General features: G+C 40.6%; 1 protein-coding gene and 1 long non-coding RNA gene across 3 annotated transcripts in view; both read right to left on the bottom strand.

Annotated features, from left to right (window-relative positions):
- The window catches only part of METTL15 (methyltransferase 15, mitochondrial 12S rRNA N4-cytidine), a 78,857-nt gene extending 61,906 nt beyond the window's left edge, over positions 1-16,951 (bottom strand). The window contains exons 1-2 of one of the 2 annotated variants that reach the window (XM_071455243.1): positions 16,429-16,951; positions 14,808-15,087 (exon numbers count right to left, since the gene is read on the bottom strand). In XM_071455243.1, coding sequence (XP_071311344.1) covers positions 14,808-15,071 — 264 coding nt within the window. In that variant the 5' untranslated portion in view covers positions 15,072-15,087; positions 16,429-16,951. Of the gene's footprint in view, positions 1-14,807; positions 15,088-15,843; positions 16,198-16,428 lie in introns of those variants that run through there. The other variant, XM_071455242.1, reaches the window with a different exon arrangement.
- On the bottom strand, positions 8,864-11,906 carry LOC139604186 (uncharacterized). Its single transcript, XR_011683908.1, has 2 exons — positions 11,307-11,906; positions 8,864-9,719 (listed from the first exon to the last, which is right to left on the bottom strand). It is a non-coding gene; the product is annotated as an uncharacterized lncRNA (long non-coding RNA).
- Positions 16,952-21,784: the final 4,833 nt, after the last annotated feature.

Raw genomic sequence — 21,784 nt, 5'->3', positions numbered from 1 at the left:
GGCTCACACTCCTAGGAGAAAGCTGGTATGAAGGAAATCTCCAGTCCAGAAAAACAATGAAATCACATTCAAAGAACAAATTTCAGAGCCAACTGATCATTTCAGGAGAGAGCAGAACACCTTCCATCACTGCTGCTTTATATGAAACCAGGCTTAGATGAGGACAAGAAAATAGGAAATGTGGAAAAGAATTCCCTTAGGACACATCTCTCTGGTCCAATAAAACATCCAAAGGCTCCAGCAGTTTTCTGTGGAGGGCTATTAAAATTGTTTTTATACAGCTGCAGCAGATGGTATGATTCACTTATCTCAAAATAAAAGAGCTCAGGGAACTTGATGATATTATCCAGCATCAAGTTAGAACAAATAAAAAAGTGCCTTTCATGCAAATATTGAAACCATGAATAATGTGGAGAGAAGTCCAGTACATAACACACTTTGTAAAGAGATGGAAGTAGAAAAAACACTGTGCCAGTGGTTGTCCCAGCACATGCCACAGTCAAGAGGGCCACAATGCACACCAGAAAACTTCAGAAAGATTCAACTCATAAAAATAACACCTTACCTCTTCAGGAGGCTGCAAGAGTCAGCCCATGCAGAGGAACACCTCACCTCTTCAGGAGGCTGCAAGTGGCTGCTTTCTTTGTCCCTCAGCCCAGCCTTTTATGCCCTCCTGTTGATGCCCTGCCCCTGTGTGCCCTCTGTGTGATTGCTCAGCACCCCTGGGCACTCCATGGCTCCTCACCTTCAATAGCATTCACCTGTCCTGCACAGCTGGAGCCAATCTGGGATCAGCACAATCTCTATTCCTACAACTGCATTCTAATGAGCACACTAGTCATTAACCAACACTAAACCCACACTGTGCAGACCTGCAATCTATTAAAGCATTAAAATAAAAGAAATTTAAATAATTAAAATACTTTAAATACGTGCTTTTTATATACTCAGCCCTACTCCCAATCACCACAAACTCAGTGCCCACAAATGATATTATACAAGTACAACCCCCAACCTTCCCCCTGCAAGGAAGTGCTTCCATGACTTTTGTCAGGCAAAGGTAGCACCAGGTAGAAAATAAAAATTCTCTGCCTTCCCCTTCTTTCAGGCTTCTATAAGCACCTGCAGCAATGGAATTTGGGTGTGCCAGGAACTGGACACCTGGCCAGGTGCACTCCTGATGTGAACCAGTGCTGTGGCACTGATGCTCCTGTGACTCAGCAGTGTCCTTCTATCTAAAGAGCTTCAGTGAGAAGAAAAACTGTTCAAGAGAAAAAGAATATATCATCAAAGAATCTTCCACCCCCTCCAATCACTAAAGAGGCCTTTGCTCACCACCCCAGCTTCAGCATTCATCACATATGGAAGCTGTACAGGCCTTTCTTACAGGTCAAAATTACTGTCTCAGTAGTTTTTAGAAATAAGAAACTCAGCTGCAACCATCCATTCATGTTCTCACTCCTCTGCTCTCAGTGGGAACAAGCAGGAGGTCCTGCACAAAGCCTGCAAGGTTTGTTTTCTCTAATAATGCAAATGACCAAAAAAAAAAAAAATCAAATCAAACCTTGCTGTCCTCCCAATGCTTTAAGGTAGTTTTATTTTCCTTAATGAAACAGACAGCTTCAAGACATGTCCTGTTGTCCCATGTGCCCCATCCAGCCCTTTGCCTCAAGCTGCATGATGGTAAGAAACACACACACAAAGGAAATGAGGAACAGGAGAAAGAAAGGCTCCAAATGCTCCTGGAAAACACTGCTCATTACCTGGGGATGGTGGGCACACACGTGGACAAAAAAAAAAGCCATTTACTATTATAAAACAGGGCAGAACACAAGATGAACATCAGATGTGAAAACTACCAACATTGAAAACGTAATCAGCAAGACAACACAAAAAAACTATTTATTTTTAAGTCTGATTTTTAAAAAGCCTTGAATGATGTTTTAAAGAGTTTAGGAATAGTGAAGAAACATTAATCAGTACTAATAGGACAGTTCTTAATGACTACAAGTTTAAAAGGTCCTCAAAGGATTCTAAACATCTGTAAATGCACAGGCATGGTAAAGAGCATAATTACTGAATATGTGACCTAACAGAGCAAAAAATCCAAACTGAGTACTATAAAAATCAGAGAGGATAGTAAAAGATAATGACAACAACAGGTCTATTCAACAGCAACATCTTACACCACACAAACTTTAACAGCAAAGAACAATTAATCCAAGTAGCTAAAACCAAAACACTTGAGTAGGATGGCAGTCAGTAACACAGAGCTGACAACTGTGCTTTAATTACATTTGAGACTGTTACCAATTAGTTAGTCTGCAGCACTACAGGCTTCATGCTATGACTCAGTGCACTGACTCATTCAGGAAAACTTTCCTACACAACTACCCGGGCACCCACAAGGATGCAAGATCAAAAGGAAAGTACTTACACTGACCTTCTTAGCAAAAGTCTTGTTTTAAATTTAGATGACCAAAAGTAGATAGTGACACAAGTGCTCAAGTAGGCTTTCTGAAAGGGAGACTTTCAGGAGCACTGTTTTAACTCCATTTCAGATAAACATCTCAAAAAATCAAAGTACAAATAATGCTTTGTACAGTTTGAGGCTGAAGAAGCACATTCTAAATCTGGTGGGGTTTGTTTTGTTTTTTTTTAAGCTGCTCAAGTAGCATTATTTACTATTAATAAAAATATCTACCATCAAAAATCCTGTTTTCTGTCACTTAGGAGACCTGGCTGATTTGCACAGTTGAAGGCTGAAATTTCTTCCATGTTGGAAGCTGGAAGCTGATGGAAGGGGGTGGCAAAGAGTGACCAAATGTCTTCAGCCATCTCCTTGTTTTGGGGAAAAAAACCCAACCCTGTGGTTAGATTTCTGAATTGGAACAATTCTACCATTGCACTAAACAGTAATGGGATTTTCAAGTTTGGCAGTGAAAACAACAGGAAGATAATCCTGGGTGAAAGATTCTTCTGGTGATATTCACATGGACCTCCAGAAACCTGTTAAGATTTCCAAGCAAGACTTCTGTGCCAGGCTGTGATGCCAATGCTCCAAGTGCAGGATCCTGGAAAAGGACGTGTTAATTATTCTCATCTGATCTAAGAACTTCAGAGTTTTATTTTAGGCCTGGAAGACATTGGAGGAACAGGTAAGGCTCTTGAGGGTTAAAATGAGCATGAATGTTGCAATTAAGAAATATTTTTAAATTAAAGCATGTTTTCTCCAGAACTACACTAGAACCTACAAATCTCAGTATTTAACATGAGTTTTTAGCAGGTGAAAAAGCTGTAACTCAGAACAGGTACATGTCATCTTCTCAGAGCAAAGACAAAGAGGAACAACTTACCTAACACTGGTACTAGACCAATCAGTTAGGCCACCAAGTTGCACAAGATGTGAAGTGGTAGGTGTAGGAGTAATTAGGCATTATTTTCTCTTGTGTTTTCCCTCTTGCAGTTAATTTCTCTCAGCACAGGTGTTTACCGTGTACTTTCACAAGCCAATTAAACTCAGCAACATGGCCCAAAAAAAGAGAAACAGAGAAAAAGCTGCATTTTTTTCTGACATGGGAGTGTGTTTAGCTGATGTGCAGGGGTCAGGGAGAGACAGGAGCTCAGGGAGTGTCAGGACCCAGGACATTGCTCTGGCTGCCCTGGAGAACTTGAGACCCTGGCAGGGGCTCAGAGACCTTGGCACAGAGTCACAAACACCTGTGCCTTTGATTTTAGCCCATGGAAACAATTCCCAACTTTGTGTGAGGAGATACAAGCCACAAGGGTTTGAGTAGAATGATAGTGAATTCATCACAGGGTAAAAAAGTAGAATTTTGGGGGTTTAGAATGGGGGTTCAGGAGGCAAGATGGAGGAATCTGGGCATGTCCTGTCCTTCTTGTCCTCCACTTTTTGCTGTGATGGTGGCACTTTTGGATTGGTTTAGAGTAGAGACAAACTGTGTAACATAGGTGATGGGTATTGGAAAATTATTGTAAATAAAGTACAGGTAGTTTTTAGTATAAAAAGCCAACACCACCCCAAGGGCAGTCAGTGTGCCACAAACCAACCTGCTGGACAGACCTCAGCAGGTCAGAGAAAAAATGGAACAGATAAGAGAAAATAAACAACCTTGAAAAGCAGAGCTGAGGAATCTCAACTTCTTCTTTGGTTGTGGGGCAGGGAAAAAAAGACTTTCTAACACCTCAGGAGCCATTTCAGCAACACAAAACCCGAGAAGGGAGGTGGTGACACAGTGGGGAGCAGGGACACTGGACCTGGCCCTTCAGTGGCATCGCTCCGCTGGCCTTTGTGCTCGGCTTGGCTCCTCCAGCAAACCCTCAGGAACAATCCATTACCTCCATTCCAGTTTTCTTTCCCAAAGTGGAAATGCAGCCAGCTGAGAGAGGGACACTGGAACTTTGGCCACACAGCCCCTGTGACACTCAGGAGGTCACCACACCAAGCAGGTAGATCGTGCTGCTCCTCTTTTTTCTGTCTGTAAAACCCAGAAACTCTGGATCTGCTTCCCAGACATGCTGTGACCTCACCAGCTGCAGTGGATGTCCCTGCAATGTGCTGCAAAGCTCTCCACCAGAATGCTGACCTCTTAGAAAAACCAGGCACAGAGGCATTCCTGCTTGGGCACTCAAAGCAGAATTTCAGCATTGCTGCCTCTATATTCTGCCAAGTGGAAGCAATACTACTGTGCTGCTTTATAAGAGAGCTGTAAACATAAATTCTGTGCAATGAATTTGAATTAATTCACCTATAAAGATATTCACCTATAAAGATAATATGTGGATGATTCAAAGGTTGTAGGGATATAATTTAAGAAACAAAAGTCTAAATTCAAAGCAGAGTTTGAACAGTAAACAGCATATAAGACACGCCCATGCACAAAATATTTAGTTTATTTCCCCAGCACTGTCTGGCTGTACCTACCTGAACAGGCCAGTGGAAGGAGAGTCTCAAAGGACAGAACCACCCTTTTGTCTGGGCCCTTGCACAAAGGCCAGTAGGTTTTATTCCAGATCATTTCCAAGGTCATTTTCTTCTTTTAATAGTGTCCCAAGATTACAGTTTGCTTATAAATTCAATGCCAGCAGAGGTCAGCATTCAATCCCTCTCACCAATTACCCATGTAAAAAATTCTTCATCAAAAAAGAGAGAAGTCAAACAATATATACAAACAAAATACACACTATGTATGCCCACTCACAATAGCAATACTGCTGGTTGTAAATAATGGCATCTATCAAAACTTCAACTACTAAATCAGATCATGTTTCTAGAACTACTCTAAATCTAGAACTACTTCTGCTAAAGCAAAAATACTGATTAGAAGATTTAGCAATAGGAGATCTTGTCCTTCTTAGCATTTCAGCCCCCAGAGGGAGAAAACTGAGTTTCCTTGGAGCTTCCTCCCCTTCTGCTCTGCCACCAGTCAGCTCTGCTGAATGAACAGGACCTGTGTAAGCTGAAATACCTGCAGCTTCCCAAAGCCATTAACAAGGACTGCAGACTAAATCTTACAGCTCAGAGCATGCCTACCCCTGACCAAAGCACGTGTCTACAAATTGCCATTGCATTTCTCCATCCTAAGCACTGTTTCTTTGGTTGACTCAAGATGTGACTTAAAATGGGTAAGTATTCTGGGTCCTCCCAATTTATCTCAAAATTATTTATTGCACCTACCACTATGTCCTACCTAATGCATGCACAGATCAAATATGTAGAGAAAAGTTTGTGTTTTAATTTTTGCATAACAACCCAAGAATGTGTCCTCAATTCCCATTAAATATACAAGAATTAAAACAGTATACTTGTTTTATATGTCTGACAACAGGCAGGGTTTTTGAAATTACATGAAATAAACAAGATTGTTAAAATCTATTGGCATCGTGAGACATGATACATAAATTACTTGTGAGAGAGCAACAAAGATTTGTTAGTAGATAAATGTACTTTTAGAGAAATGCTGGAAGAGTTGTCCTGTTTTTCCAAATGATCTAAGAAACTACACAGACCCAAAGTCTCAGAAGAAAACATTATTAAAACATACCTTGCTGCCATTCATATGCAAAAAAGAAAATCTATCCCAGAACTAAGAAAATGAGAGGTCAATGAGACCAAGTTATTCTTGCATTTTCATACAATTTTATTCAAATTTAGTAAGAAGCAATATTTAGGCTTCAGCATGCTAATAACCTTCACTTTCTCTTAGGAGAATTCAAAATATTTTGCAAATAAGTTCTGTGAAGTAAATCAGACGTAGCTGTTTTTCAACTAGAGCACTTTGATTTTTAATCACCTGTTCAAAATCAGAAGGGAAAATAATATTACAAATCCAGTGAATCACACACGGTCCACAGACACCTTGCTGTGCTATGCTCCCATCCTGAGACGCTGCAATTTCCATTTGCATTCTGTTACTTCTGTCAGAACTCTAAAAATGAGAGGTGACGTTCTGATGTCATCTCAACGTCAATCAGTAACAGCACACTGCCATGCTGCAACATAAAACTCCTTAACAATAAAAAAGGAGCAAAAAGGCAACTTCTGGAAAATAAAAACATCTGCAGCAAGAAGTGGTTGAGGTAACCCTGTAGAGCAAGGCCTCACTACAGGCTTCCTTGCAGTAAACTGGAAAATGTTTTAAACCTATACAAAGTAAACAAGCTTTATACAAATCTGTAGACCCAGAAACCAATAAGGTGCTTTAGATAACACCACTATGAAAATTATGAGCAGCTACTGACCTATACAGGCATAATTGCCATCCAAAGCTTGCTCAAGTAAACAAGAGCTGAACTTGTCAGTGAAAATATTATAAAGGGATTAAAAGGTATTCTGCAGGATGACATGGCCTGCCAGAAAATAAAGTTGACCAAAAAAGCAAAAATTTACAGTTCTATATTTTTGCTAATGGTAATAAATTACACCAAAAAACCTGTTTTTTTTCTAGCACCTACAAAAAGGAAGGTATCAAATTAAGTACATAGCAAAAAAGAATTTTGGTGTCAAGCAAAAGATGTCTCCTATCAGTCCTGTACAGTTCACGTCTTTCACCTACATAAAAAGTTATCACTTGTAATTTCAAAAAATACGGCCTGAGAGGTAAAACACAACTGGACTAATTTTTCTCCACAAGTAATTTTTGACAGACTATGAAACGATAAAAAAGTTGTTTACACACCAAGTCTAACAACTTAGATCACAAAGAGAATATAAATGAATAGTTGGCATTTTGCAAGAAAACAGCTTCCTCAGATCATGCATTAAGTACAATATAAAATGATTTTCCAGTATTGGCCTATTCAGCAATTGAATGTAATGCAAGCATCAGTTCCCATTTTTCCCATTCATCCCATTGGTACATCAACAGAGGATGCTGCTAGATTGTATTAGTGTACAGCTGAAATATCTATAACATCACTAAGTTGGCATATCCAAGAATTTCAGGAACTTGCACCACCAACCATCTCTTCATCATTTCACACAGAGGAGAAACAAGATTCCTACGAACACATTTTGCAGCACCCATCATGCCACCCACCACTTAATGCCTCAAAATAATTCCCCATGTATTTTCTTCACAAGGGTTTCATTTTCTGATTACAGCTAAGCATGAGACAACACATGAACAAAAGTGAACAGGTTTTGTATGAAGACATAGAAAAAGGCATTTTACCTCTGCTCTGTTTTGCACTCCTTACTCATTTTCTAGAGCCCCTTCCCCCTTGCACAAGAGGTAAGAGAAGCAAACCATCACCTGCCTCTGCCACCTGCTTTTAGAAAGCACTGGCAGACCTTGCCTCACTATGCATTATTTACTTCACTCATTTTCCTAAGAGTAATGTTGTCTGGAATTAGATTTAATGACGTTATGACTCAAACACACCATTATTAACATTTCCATAGGAAATTAAAATTTCAGTGTCTGAATGACTTCAGCTAATCATCAGACTTAACAAGAAAAAGCTGACTTCCTCTGCCTAACTCAGAAGAAACGTCTTTCCTCAATTATAACTGAGGAGATATTTAAGATGTAATGAAAATTTTACAAAGGCTCAAGTAAAAAATCTAATTCTTTATCATTAATGGCTAGCCAACTCCAAAAAAGCCATGGATGTGTTTTTGGTAAGCCTTGGCTGCCAGGTTCCTACAGCAATTTGACATTAAATAATACCATTTTGATACAGAGTCAGCCTGAAACAATATTCATTTATTTCAGGGACATTATTAAAACAGAAGAATTTGTCATTTATTAAAACACAGTTATTAGAAAAGTATTTTCCCAAGATGCTGAGCATCAGCAAACATCACTGGAATGAAGATAACATGCTCAGGAAGTCTGGGAAAAAACAAAAAACATTTAAAAAAAAATCAGATCACATATGTGTATGAACCTTCAGATACCTGTTTAAACAACAAATTTAGTAGCTTAACCTCTTAATCATCTCTTTACCCAAGTTAATTCTATGCAAAACTACTCCCAACAGTATAAAACACAAAATAAGAAAAAAAAAAAATCTGCAGATACCTCCCATACTCCACCTGTTATCTTCAATTGCTAGTAATAGTCTGTGTGATAGAAAAAAAGTCTGCATTTCTGTTTGCAAACTCAAATTCAAATATTTAATAAGAAAGCTTAGCCAAAAGGCTGACTAAAGACACACAGTACTAGATGAGGAGGAAATGAGTAGCTACATATATTAATTATCACCCTTTCTGAGAACACAGGCTCACTCAAGTTAAAATTTAAAGGGCTTAGATTACTTTCTGGTGAATTTTATTAGTTTTCCCCAAGAGGTGCAAAGACTAATGCTGTCACAACAGCAAAGGAGAGCATACACAGCGTCACTGCAAGCTGAGTCACCCCAAAGCACTGAATCTTCCTTTATTATAACACAGCATCTTAAGCAGCCTCCTGAAGGGCTGTCATTTGTTATGTGATAGAGCAGGAACAGCAAAGGAGATGTTCCATCAAAGCAGATGTGCACATCTGCAGAGCTGCTTGCAGCAGGCAGCCCCTGCTCCCTTGCTGGTCTCTCTGGATACAGCAGCTGCAGGCTGTCCTTCCTCTACTGCCACAGAGAAAGATGCAGAAGCAAGTTGGTGAGAGGTCTTCTGCTTGTGGCTGCTGGTAACATTTAGGTATGGCTCCAGAGAGCCAGGATGCAGCTGGGAAGATGAGGGGGTCAGGCAGATGTGCGAGAACTACAGCCTGAACATTCTTTCCTCTGCAGCTATAGCCATCAACTTATTCTTCCTCTCATCCAAGTATTCTAGTTACTTCCTCTCTGAAGACCTAATTCTGGAAGGGTAAAAAAAGTAACATCTGCCAGGACTTCTTCAGCAAGCCTCATTCATATCCTGCCATCAGTCAGATCCAAACCCACGGACATGTTTCATTTCCTGGTCCCACAGTCTAATCACTCAGCAGTACCAGCTTCAACACAGAGAACAGTTATGCAGTGCTCTCAGATAAATCACACATGCTTTCAGTCACCCGTCAATATGGAATTTAAGATGCCTGTACTCTTGGAGAGCCCACTAGAGAAGTCAGTAAAACAAGCAGACAGTTGAAGAGCGTGACCTCCTCTGCCTCCTCAACTGGCAAAGCTGTTCCTGAGTATCCCCTCCTGTCCTGTTCTCTTCCCAGTCCCCTTCTGTCCTCTCTCATCTTGGGATGGCACTCACACAGATGCAGATACTGTAAAACACACATGACATTTGTTGGCATTACACTGTTCAATAACACTCCTTCTCCCTTAGCACATTTTATTTTGCCTGCATGTCACAGCAAAGAGCAATTGGTTCTAAGTCATGGAACGTAAGCAAATGGGGTCTGCTCTTCCAAATCTGCATGCATACACTACCATTACAAAACCAGACAATATTAGTATTTAAAATCATAATAAATACCTGAAGCACCATCTTTTGCACATCTTAGTCAAAACTATTTTGAGAATGTTTTCCAATTTCATGTACTAACTTCAAATGCTAACTTCACTAAAATCATCCCTCTTGAAGTATGATTTTAGCCAAGTATTTTAAACAGTGCTGATGAGAATCTATTTAACTAGTTTCCTAGTAGATACACCCAAAAATAAAGATATTTTGCATATATACACATTTTATTGCATGGACATTTTATTACACACTTCCACACACGGCTGTGATCTGAAGCCTGGCTAGCCACATCTGTAAATTTACAATATGTGCAGCCAGGACATCAGGCAAGGTAAGAGTGACAGAAAAAACACACAGGAACTACATGATCAACTGAAACAGCTCTCAATATGCCCCAGTAACACCCAAGTACCACAGGGAAAACAGTGTGTTCTGGAATTCCCAGAATATTTTCAGAATTACTCTATGTTAACTTAATGACTCGCAAGTTTCTGCATCTTCATTCCTTTTTTACAACAAACACCACAAAGCTCACTGTGCTGCTGACAGAGAAAAATTAGCCAAAAAATTTGCATATGGAAAGATATTTTCAGCATGCTTCCCATAAAAAAAAAGTTGTTTCTACAATAAAGAACACTATGCAATTTGACTGCTTTATGTCACCTTATTCATTTTACAAGTCCAGTGAAAGACAAGCTAAAACATTAAAAACTTTTACTACGTCCACGTGTCTGTAGTGCTTTTCCAAAACAAGTATTTAATCATTTACCTGATGGTGCAACTAATATTCCCTTCCAAACTTTGTATTTTGGCTGCATTTTACCAAAACACTCATACAACTTGAGAAGTCAGAATTAATTTTTCCAGATCCCTTTTCAATTCCTCTTTACTTTGGGCACCCAGCAGAAAAGTTCAGTTTTGAGCACCTCTAGCATAAACGGCTCATTGCAGTTAGAAATGACTTGCAGATGGCTTGGGAGGTGCTATGAGAAGAAGCCTGGTCACCAGCACGACCATGTAACTATTTATACAGCACAACACTTGGAAAGCTTTGCCACAGAACAGAAGTCCCCTCTGCAGGGTGCTGTACAGAGAAAGGTTAGTTCTGCCTTACATTTACACTTGCTACAAGGCAGAGAGGCAATACTGATGTATGGACTAGAATAAACAGAAAGTAAGAGAACAACTCCAGAAGTGACTCTGCTTTCTCCCAGCAGCAGTCTCCCTCAGCTTCCTTCAGGTGTGTTCTATGGCCTGAGTAGCTCTGCAGAAAAGGAAGCAAACAACCATGCTCCACATCAAAAGCCAAGAGTAGCAACAGAACCTCCAGGAGGTGAAAAGCTGCCTTCAAACCTGAACCCCAGAGCTCCAGCAGAACTTCACTCACAACAAAACAATGTCTGGCTGTCAGCAGTGTCTTACACTTCCTTCCTGTTATTTTACAAGTCCATGCTCACACTCCTTCTGAAAGAGAGTAATTTGATGTTTGGATGTGTGAAAATACTAACTATCCTGAAAACAAAGCAGTATGTAACTGGAAGAGTGAAAGGAAAGCTCATGGCAAAGCTGCATGTTCTCAGGAAACACTTGTCTCTTTCCAGAAACCAACTCATGATTTCCAAGACAAAGAAAGAATAACACAAGGACCAACACACGATTTCCAAGACAAAGAGGGTACCTCCTTCAATGAATGCCAAGTAGCAAAAGCAATCTGAATAACATCATGGCGAATCAAAAGGGAAATATCCACAGTAAGTCCTGGCTAAGTCAAGATGATGTCAGATGAGATCTCTTTGGGGCAAATTACCTGCCTTCTTTTTTTTTTTAATACAAATTAACATCATGAGGTAAAAAAATCATCTACTATTAATGGCTTAACCACTTAAACACTGGAGAAAATGGAAAGGTCTCATTCATTATTTCTCACCCTAAGTTTGACCACCTACCATTTAATTTACAAATACTAAAAAAAGCCCAGCTTCTAGAACTATCAAAGTATTCTAGAACTATCAAACTATTAAAGTAAATCATACTAGCAGAGCTTATAGTATCTCCATTATAGTCTCTTCTAGATCATACTCAACCATGGGTAAAATCAATCACATAAAACCACAGATGTCACCAGGTTACAGGTTTCCCCATATAATGAGTAATATTTGCATAATATTTGCTTCTCTTCTAGTTGGAGTTTAAAGTTTATATCTAGAAGTATTTGTTGGTGCTGGAACACTATCATTTCCTAGAGCTTTGCAACTCAAAAACCTTTAAGATTCTCATAAGAACAGTTAAAATTTCAGAGTTTCATCCTCTGGCATTCATGTTAGAATTCCTTGCTGTTGAAGTTCTTTTACTTAACATTATAGCCACAGCATGTAGAAAAGATCCACATCTCAAGTTAAAATAAACATGAGTATTGCAAAGGAAAAAAACAGGACAAAGTAGGTTGAAACCTGGGGAAACATGCTTCTGGATGTCCGAACATTGATTCAAAATAGGTTTGGTTCTTTAAGAGAACAGAGAACTGCCCAGACAACTGCAAAAACATTGGTCAGGTATTTGCAGGTATAACAACACCCATGGACTGACAAGATGAAAAGGTAGTGTAATCAACACAGTAAACTTCAAGAGGAAATTACTGACGTGTGGACTGAGTGCAAAAGACTTTTCAATGAGCAGTGAGGTGGATTGGTAAAATCTAACATGTAGTCCTTGCTTCAAAGACAGGACTACTACAGGGATTTTGTGAAACAAGGCAATAAAAGAGGATTCAAAGATAAATGGAAGTATTATTGCTCCAACTCCTGACAAACAGATTCCCCAAAGGAGACGGTCAACAAGAATATTCAGTGGGAGGGCACTAACATCTTTATCTCAGCGGTGACTCACTCTTAAGTAACATTTCCTTTCCTAAGAACCTCTAGAAGTAAAATGAAAATCCCATTCAGTGACCATAACTAGAGGGAGAACATCATCTTTCTAATTAGATTTTTTTATATTGGTACCTCCTTTTCTTAAGACACAAGAAGAACGAGAGGCCCAAATCAGCTATTTTATAACAAAGAATATAACTCTATTAAAGCTGAGCAAAGGAAATCTTTATGTGTGAGGAAATAAAGCAGAAAAACTGAATTCAGGATCAGAGCACTGCCTTTCCTGCCCACAAAACCAAGCGTTCATAGACTTCCTGTCATGATTATCATCATAAAAATATAAATTGATGTGACCCTCCCAGCTGATATATGCAAGTTAGTACAAACTGATAACCATCACTAGGGTTAGTGAGGAACTCTCTCAGCTTGTTTAGACTTTCACTGACACTAGCAAAACTCAGCTGACACATTGCATCCTTTTGCACACTACTTATTTTTCGAGGCTTCAGAAAGTGCTGTGAATACATGCAGAAAAAGAAAAACAGAAATGCTGAACAGTTTGCAATTGCAGTCATGCTGAACAGGTTGGCAGCATTATAAATGCTTGTGTTTGAGGCAAACACACTTGGGCTCTCTTACAGCAGTCATAAGTGGTTCACAACCAGTCGAGGAATCTGAAAAATCTGCATACACAGACCTGAAAAAATCCCATCCCAATAATAAGCTATTTTACAACCATAAATATTTAAATTAGAAAAAGTCTCCAGGGGCAGTAACAGTTATTCTTCACAGTTCACAACCTTGGAGAGCTTCTTTTACAAGTCCTGTTGCCAAGTAAGATTTTCTACATCAACAAAGAGAGTGTAATGGACACTGACTTCATCAGGCTCTTCTTATCAAAGAAAAAAACTTACACAACTGGAAAAAATATTTCACATAGTGCATCACAGTTTATATATTTATTTAATGTGTGAAAATGTCATCACAGTTCTGACATCAGAATAAAATCTGAACTCCAAGTTCCTTATGTATTTCTCTAATTTAGGTGTCTTCAACAGTAGAACACATGCAATTAAAGCAATCTGTATGCTAATGTGTATCAACACTATCTGCATTTCCACTGCTTCTTCAAAAACTTAAAATCGATACACAAAGCAACACAACAAGATTTGACTGCAAATTTTTGACCACTGAATCCACCTCAAACTTGCTACATCACTTTGCCACTGTAGGATCCTGCTGTTCTCAAATAAAAATAAAAACATGCACACTTTGACCTTTCTACTTCTTGGCCTATTGTTCCAGTCTTTGTAGTAAAACAACACACTGATAAGCCTAAACGAGAAGATTCTATGAAGCTAACATAAGCACTAAAATCACAGATCAAAGTACCTGAAATGTTTAAGAATTATTTAAGAATTTACATTATTCAAAAAATCCTTTCAAATTAATACTGAGACCACCCAGACAAAAACATTTCCCTGGGTGTAATTTTTTTTTGCAATTTTTTTCAGGTGTAACCGTGTACCACCCCAGACACCAAAAGCAAAGCACTCAGTACCCATACCCAAACCAGAAGGCTTGAACCAGCTCTCCATGCCAATGAGGCTAAAGAATTTTTAAAACTTACATACTTAAAACCTCTTATCCAAGAGGAAGAGGGCTCTTCAAAAACTGATGAGATAACCACACATGAGAACTCTCCTCTGAGTCATTAACATCACCTTAAGAACACACAAGTGCAACTCAGAAAGACAAGCACAAGAGCAACAGAAGAGTCAAATATGACAGTTTTAATAAACACCACCTACCTGGGCATTCAGGCACACAGACACCAGAATTTTATTAGTTTGAATACAGAGTTTTAATGGGAACTTCAAAACAATTGAGAACCTTGGAAAGATACAGCTGATTGTTTAAGAGCATCCCTTTATTCCTCTAAACAAAAGTCCACACTCCACAAATTTGTCTGCTGCACTGTTAATGGATCACAGATGACAATTAATCATTTAACTCACCTGACCTGGCCGAGGGGATAAACAATTAACAACCTCCTCCAGCATCACTGGTACGTGTAATCTTCCAGAATTACTGTTCTCTGTATTTTGAGGCAGCTCTTCAGTTTCACAGTTCTGGACAGTTTGTTCCTCTGACTCAGAGTCAGAAAGCTTTTCTGATGAAGAATGGATCCTTCTGGCCAAACCAGCCACATTTACTGAGTTCAGTTTCAACTTACTCAGAAACAAACATTTGCAAAGTTGGCACAGATTTTGAGGTAACATTTTGGAGCTGATCAGCCTAGAAGAGCAGTAGATGTTGGGAATTACTTTCAAACAAACATTTGTTTAAATAACATAGGGGAAATGCTATAGGCAAAGCTATACACATTCAAAGTTAGGCAGTTTTATAGATATGTCACATCAGCAAAATGTTTTCAAAACTTATAAAATTATCTACAAATCAATAATGTTCAAGCAGTAAGTAGATTCTTTTCACCATCAGATTTTACTATGTGCTTTTATTGACTTTACCTTGCCAGAGACTACCAATACTTTGCCTGCATAAGGATATACTGATAAAGTTACTCTGCTGATCATTTAGGCTTTAACAGGGCCATAATTCCCCCACCTTAAATTTGAAGGTGCACATCACTAACTTTGAGCAGACACACGGATGTGTGTTTTGCAACAATCCCCGGTGTGCCTACAGAAAACAGGAGCATTACCACGGTGTGCTCTGCTGGCTCTGGCTGGGCTGGAGTTCATTTCCTCCCCAGGGGCTGAGCTGGGGCTGCTTTGGGTTTCTGCTGGGCACAGCAGCGAGGAGACACAGCTGGGGCAGTGACCCAAGGCACTGAAGGGATTCCCCAGAGCAAAGAACACCGTGCTCCAGACAGAAAGGGGCAGAGCAGGATCAGGGTGGTGGCACCGCTGTTCCCAACAATGGTGACCATTAATTATCACCTGAGATGGGCCCTGCTCTCTCGGAGATGGCTGAGCCCACGGCAAGGCTTTCCTTGCTCTGCCCTGCTTGTCTGCACAGCTTCTGATTCACCTGCTCAACTCTCTCCATGGCACCCGCCGAGTTTGTGCCTTTTGTCCCTTCCCCTTCTGTCCCGGCCCCTCCGCCGAGGGCGAGGAGCGGCTGAGCCCCGGCAGTGCCCCCATCCCTGCCCTGCCCTGGGGGAACGCGAGGGGCTCTGCCCACAGAGAGCCCCCTCCTCCTGCACCCCGGGCATCTCCTCCTCACGGCGAGCGCAGAGTTTGTGTTTTATTTCATTTTACACAGCGCACGCCCGGAGGGGCGGCCTGAGGGGCACCGCTGCAGGCCGCTCCCTCGGGCCGGCACCGGCGCTGGAGCAGAACCAAAGGCGGCGGGGACAGAAACCCGAGCCCGATCGGAGGCGGCCGGAGCAGCGCCGCGAGGAGAGCCCAGGGGGGCTGGAGCCGGACACGCGGAGCCACAGGCGGCCGCTCCCCGGCAGCACCGAGAGCGCCGCCCTTCACTCACGGCCGCCCTCATTCCCTCCCAGCCTCCCTTCCCTACGTGCCGCCTCCCTGCCCTCCCCGCGGGCTCCGCCGCCACCCGCGCCCCTCAGACCCCGCGCACGCCGCTGCGCGCCCGGTCCCACGCACTCACCCCTGGCGCCGTCGCTCAGCTGACGTCACGGCGCACAGCCAATGAGGAGGCGAGGAGCGCGGCCTGCCCGTGTTTGAATTGCGCGGCCGGTGGATGGCGGTTGGTGCAGGAGAGCGACCGAGAGACAGAGCCCGGGACGGTGCGGGCACGGCCTGGGGGTGAGAGAGAGAGAGACCGGGAACGGCCGAGGGCACGGCCCGGGGCTGACAGAGACCGGGAACGGCCGAGGGCACGGCCCGGGGCTGACAGAGACCGGGAACGGCCGAGGGCACGGCCCGGGGCTGACAGAGACCAGGAACGGCCGAGGGCACGGCCCGGGGCTGACAGAGACCAGGAACAGCCCAGGGCACGGCCCGGGGCTGACAGAAACCAGGAACGGCCGAGGGCACGGCCCGGGCGGGTCGGGGAAGGGCTCGGCTGAGGGAGACGAGCCGGCCCTGGAGCCGCAGCGGCGGCGCTGGGAGCCTGCACCGTGTCCCTGCTAGGGGTGAGCCAGCAGCGCGCTGCCAACAGCAGCCATGGCCTGTTTAAAGGGAATGGGCTGTTTAAAGGGAATTCCGCTTTGGGGCCGGTTACTGCATCCCCTGTACTGCGGGGCACGTTAACGTAAATCCCGCTTTAACTCTCTTTAAATGTACGCGCGACGTGCCTGGGTCAGTCCAGGGAGGGCAACACGGGCAGCTCCTCTTTGTGCTGAAGAGCAAAAAGACTGCTCGCCTTGGTCCACTGCTTGGAAGAGTGAAAGGCTCCTCTTGCAAATAAAACCTCTCTTGTGTGCTGCAGAAAGGATTCGGCTGCTGGATCTGAAAGGGTGCTGGGAGCGGAGCTGGGGAGCAGAAGGGATGACTCCTGCCAAGGAAGAAGATGTCTGCAGCCATGTCAAAGTGGTGGTGCGGGTGCGCCCAGAGAGCCAGAAGGAGCAGCAGGGCAGCTTCAGCAGGGTGGTCCGTGTCATCGACCAGCACGTGCTGGTCTTTGATCCTAAGGAGGAGCAGAGTGACCCACAGGCATAGCTTGAACAGGATTGCACCCTTACTCATGAGGTCCTGAAAGGACCATCCAATTCCTTTCTCCTAAAAGGCTCCAAAAAGGCAGGCTGTGTAGGGGACAATCTACATAACATTTTAAGGCTATGCTGGAAAAATAAAATCTTATTTATTTAACTAGGAAAGAGCCAGTTTGATAGCCATAATGACAGGGGAAACAGTAAAGCAGGAATAACGAACGGAACATTTGATATTCCTTTGCTTTACTACGAGTTCTTTACATTCCCACAGCCTGCCTTCAAATGTCTTCAAAACTACAGGAACAATTTTGTGAAACCCCAACATGTGAACTTGGTGTCTCTTCTGCATACTTTCAAGGCCTTTCATATATATATATTTATATCTATATATCTATATCTATCTATATATATATATCTCATCCATCTTCCTCTTTTCCAGAGGAAAAAGTTCATTTTTCTGTTCAGGTGATAGAAGCCAGCACTCTAAATTCAGGAATATAAGAGAAGCTATAACACAGAACTAAATAAATGCAGGCAGATGTCAAAGTACTTTAAAGTTACAGTATTTTATCGCCTTACAACTTTTTAATGCTAATGATGTAAATTTTTAGAAAAAGTAAAAATTAAAGTTGTAATTCTCTTTGACTGCATAGAATTCAGAATCACATAATTTGTTGAGGCTTCCAAACTCTTAGAGTTGCCTGATTTTACAAGAAAAAGTTATGAATTGACCACATGAAAATGGCATTTAATGGAAATGGAGACTGACTCCTAATTGCCTGTTGCAAGTGAGCACTAGAAATTGGATTTATTTTTGCATATTGCAGTCTAAATACTGTATTTTTTAATATGATTTATTTTTACATGTATTTATTTTTAAATATATTATCATATAATATATTGTTATATTTCTTATATATTTTCATATTTTAATACACTTATTTATAGTATTTATTTTTCTAATAAAAATATTAGAAACTGTGGAAGAAGACTACATTTATTTTTTCATACTATTTTAATACTATTATCACACTGTTATTTATCATACTATTATTTCTTATTATTTAATACTATTTCATACTATTTAATACTATACTATTTTAATACTATCAATAGTTCTGGTTTGTATTGTCCTAGAATGTTAGCATGATGTTTTTAATAAATACTGAAGCAAATAAAATGGTTTTATCAAAGAAACAAGGTTATGAATTGACCACAAAGAAATTGCATTTAATGGAAACAGAGACTGACTCCTAATTGTCTGTTGCAAGTCCGCAACACTTGAAATTGGATTTATTTTTGCATATTGCAATCTAAATACTGTACTTTTTGATATGACTCTTTTATATATTATTATATATTGTTATATCATTATATATTGTTATATCTATCATATATTTTTAATTCATTAAGTAGTATTATTTATTTTATTAATAAAAATAGAAAGTATGGAAGAATACTATATTTTTTCCTACTATTTTAATAGTATTATACTATCAATATTTCTCATTTGGGTTGTCAAAGAACGTTAGCATAATGTTTTAAATAAACACTGAAGCAAATAAAATGGTTTTATCAAAGAAACTCCTACCTCCATTAAATGAACCTGAACTTGAAAGAGCATTCTGTTCTCTATAATGAGCAGTTTTAAGTGCTCAGGAAGCTCCTAGTGATAAAAAGCTTTTACATGATACCAATGAGTTCGAATCCAAACAGTGTTGACTTTGATTTTTAGCAGCCCAGATAAATTTTGTTTTCATTATAGAAGTTGAAAGGATGAGGAACAGATTTTGCTTCAGAAATTTTCTAATATTCCTTTCTACTGTTTCTAGTAGGAAGGGAGAATTCCTACTATATTCTTCCTATTCTACAAGTCAAATAACACTCTTGCAGAACAGAGAACACCTCATATTGGGCAAATCAAATTACTTTTTTTCCCTTTCTCTACTTAGGGTCTTTTATTATTATTATTATTATTATTATTGACTTATGGTCTCCTATTATTGTTATTGACTTTTTCACAAGCATGGTCCAAACCCTACAGATTCAGGTGCAGTCAGGTGCCTGCAGCTTCCACATGGCAGAGAGTGGGAGTGGGTTTTACTCACTTATTTAACTATTTCTGTGGCTAGGGGCTGGGACATGCTCCTGGAAGTCTTGGATTTCTTATCCTTGCTTTCCTGTTTTCTGCAGTGGCTGTGTCGAAGCTTCTTAGGAAGTAGAAAATCTGTCACCTAGCAATTTTATTTCCAAAAAGTAATAATAAAATAATGATAATAATAATAGAAACCTTGTTTTTCAGGGAAGCATTGAAAGGATTGAAGAACTGTTTTTCAAAGCACAGCGAAGTATTTTTAGAAAATAAACCCAGCAAGAGAACTGAAAAAAGCACATAAGCAATGGGTTTAGATGCAGGCATCTCAATTCTCATTTCTATCCTAGACAGCTAAGGCCTTTACCAAATGTGCCCTAAATACCTGGATGATGTGTATCAAGTTGGAATTTAACAGGGCTGGGAAACAGGGCAGAGGAAAACAAATAGAAATTTATCAGGAAGCATCAGGGACAGGGCAGACTGTGCCAAGAGCTTTCCTGATAAAACAAAAACCTTCTGTATTCAGGCCAAAACATATGGAGCAAGGAAGAGGAGGAGCTTTTTGCAAGCCAAGCATAAAGAGGCACTGCTCCTGAACTTAAGGAGCAGCAGTAGATGGGATAAGAATTAAAACGACTTTTCCTCTGATCATTTAACAAATATTTGCCATGATTTTCTCAGAGCAGAAGGATTTATTGGAAGAACATTGTGCTCAATGTTTCTTAAGAATAATTCCTTTTTTTCCCATTCTGATGCTATTTTGGCATCATGGAAGGTACAGCTCTTGTTCAATCTGTAATTTCTGCTGAACAGAGTTGTCAATCTTGTGACAAGCAGCAGCTATCAAACTGCCCAAATGAGAGTTTTTACCACTTATTCAGCATCCTTAATTACCTACACTAAGGTCTGCAGACAGCCCCAGAGCACAGGACTGAAGCTGAAGGTAAGAGATCCAAGGTTTACTCAGGAATTTGGCTGCAAACATCATACTATACTATACATACTATACTATACTATACATACCATACTCCAAAATCTGCTTTCCATTACATTTTATTGTGCTTTGCCTCTCACCATATGGATTTGGCTGACATCCTGAGGAACACAGAATGATATTTTTAGGTATATGGTGAGGTAGCTTCATTCAAGATGGGGTATTTTGAAATTAAGGTGGTCTCAAAGATTTCCACAATTTGTTCTTTTTCTGGAATGTATAAAATTAAAACAACCTTTGCCTGGAATACCTCCATGATCTCCGCATTGTTTTTAAAATGTTCACTTTATGAATCAAAATTTAATTGTTGCTTTTTATTTTCGGTACATCTAAATCAGCTTATTAAAAAAAGATGACTTACATGAAATTTTGACTTCTTTAACCGCATATTGCTGTGACGCCACTTGTGAAAGAACCCAAGTTTTGAGAGAACATCTGCAAGCCACCCACCTCATAAAATTGCTGAATTTCACTTGCTGATGCAGAACCATGAAGGAGCAGCACACCAGGAAAATCACATCTCTCCTAGAAAGAACCAGATGCATTTTGAAGCCATTGTGGCAAAGTTTGCAATTCAGGTTACTACCATCCACACCCAACACAGGACTGACCTTCTGTTAAAGTTCTGCATTCACCTTGACCATCACATTCAATCCCTTCTTCATGCTCTCTCCTGTTACTCCATATCACTTGGGTTTTCCTTCCAAAAGCACATCAGCAGTAGATGGAATGTTTTCAGTACCTCAGATGTGATAAAGTTGTAGGAATTTCTGAGTTGAGCCCCTGCTTGGTCACTTCTTGGCAGCTGGGGTTGTGACAGGAGTCAGCAGAGTTCTCCATGAGCGAGGAGGGAGCAAAAAGTCCAATTCCTCGGGATGACTTTTTCCTGCAGTGTCCCTTGGGAGAAGTTACACTTTTCATTTCCAGCTCTAATAAACACAGCCATGACGTGAGTGTTTGTAGAGAGAGAGCCCTGCAGTGATGCAGTCAGAGCACAGGAAGGGCAAAGAGCTCAGAGACAGGGCTGGCACAGAGTTAGTGTGGAATTCACTGCGCAGCCAAGAGATGTGGGGCAAAAAAAAGCCAAATTTATTGAAGTGTGTACATGTGGGGAAACTCCCAGCTCCAAGAGTGGCATATTAGAACAAATTCTACATGCACAATGGGGAATAAAAGCCACAAGGTAGTGATTTCTGCCTCTTAATTTTTAGTGTATTATGTGTTTTTTTCCCTTTGGTTAAAGGGGTTTTTATATTTACTG

Source organism: Agelaius tricolor, unplaced genomic scaffold (assembly GCF_023055355.1).
Source record: "Agelaius tricolor isolate 1412-34295 unplaced genomic scaffold, bAgeTri1.0.p SCAF_46, whole genome shotgun sequence".
Lineage (NCBI taxonomy): Eukaryota > Metazoa > Chordata > Aves > Passeriformes > Icteridae > Agelaius > Agelaius tricolor.
This window is presented reverse-complemented; position numbering and strand designations above follow the sequence as displayed.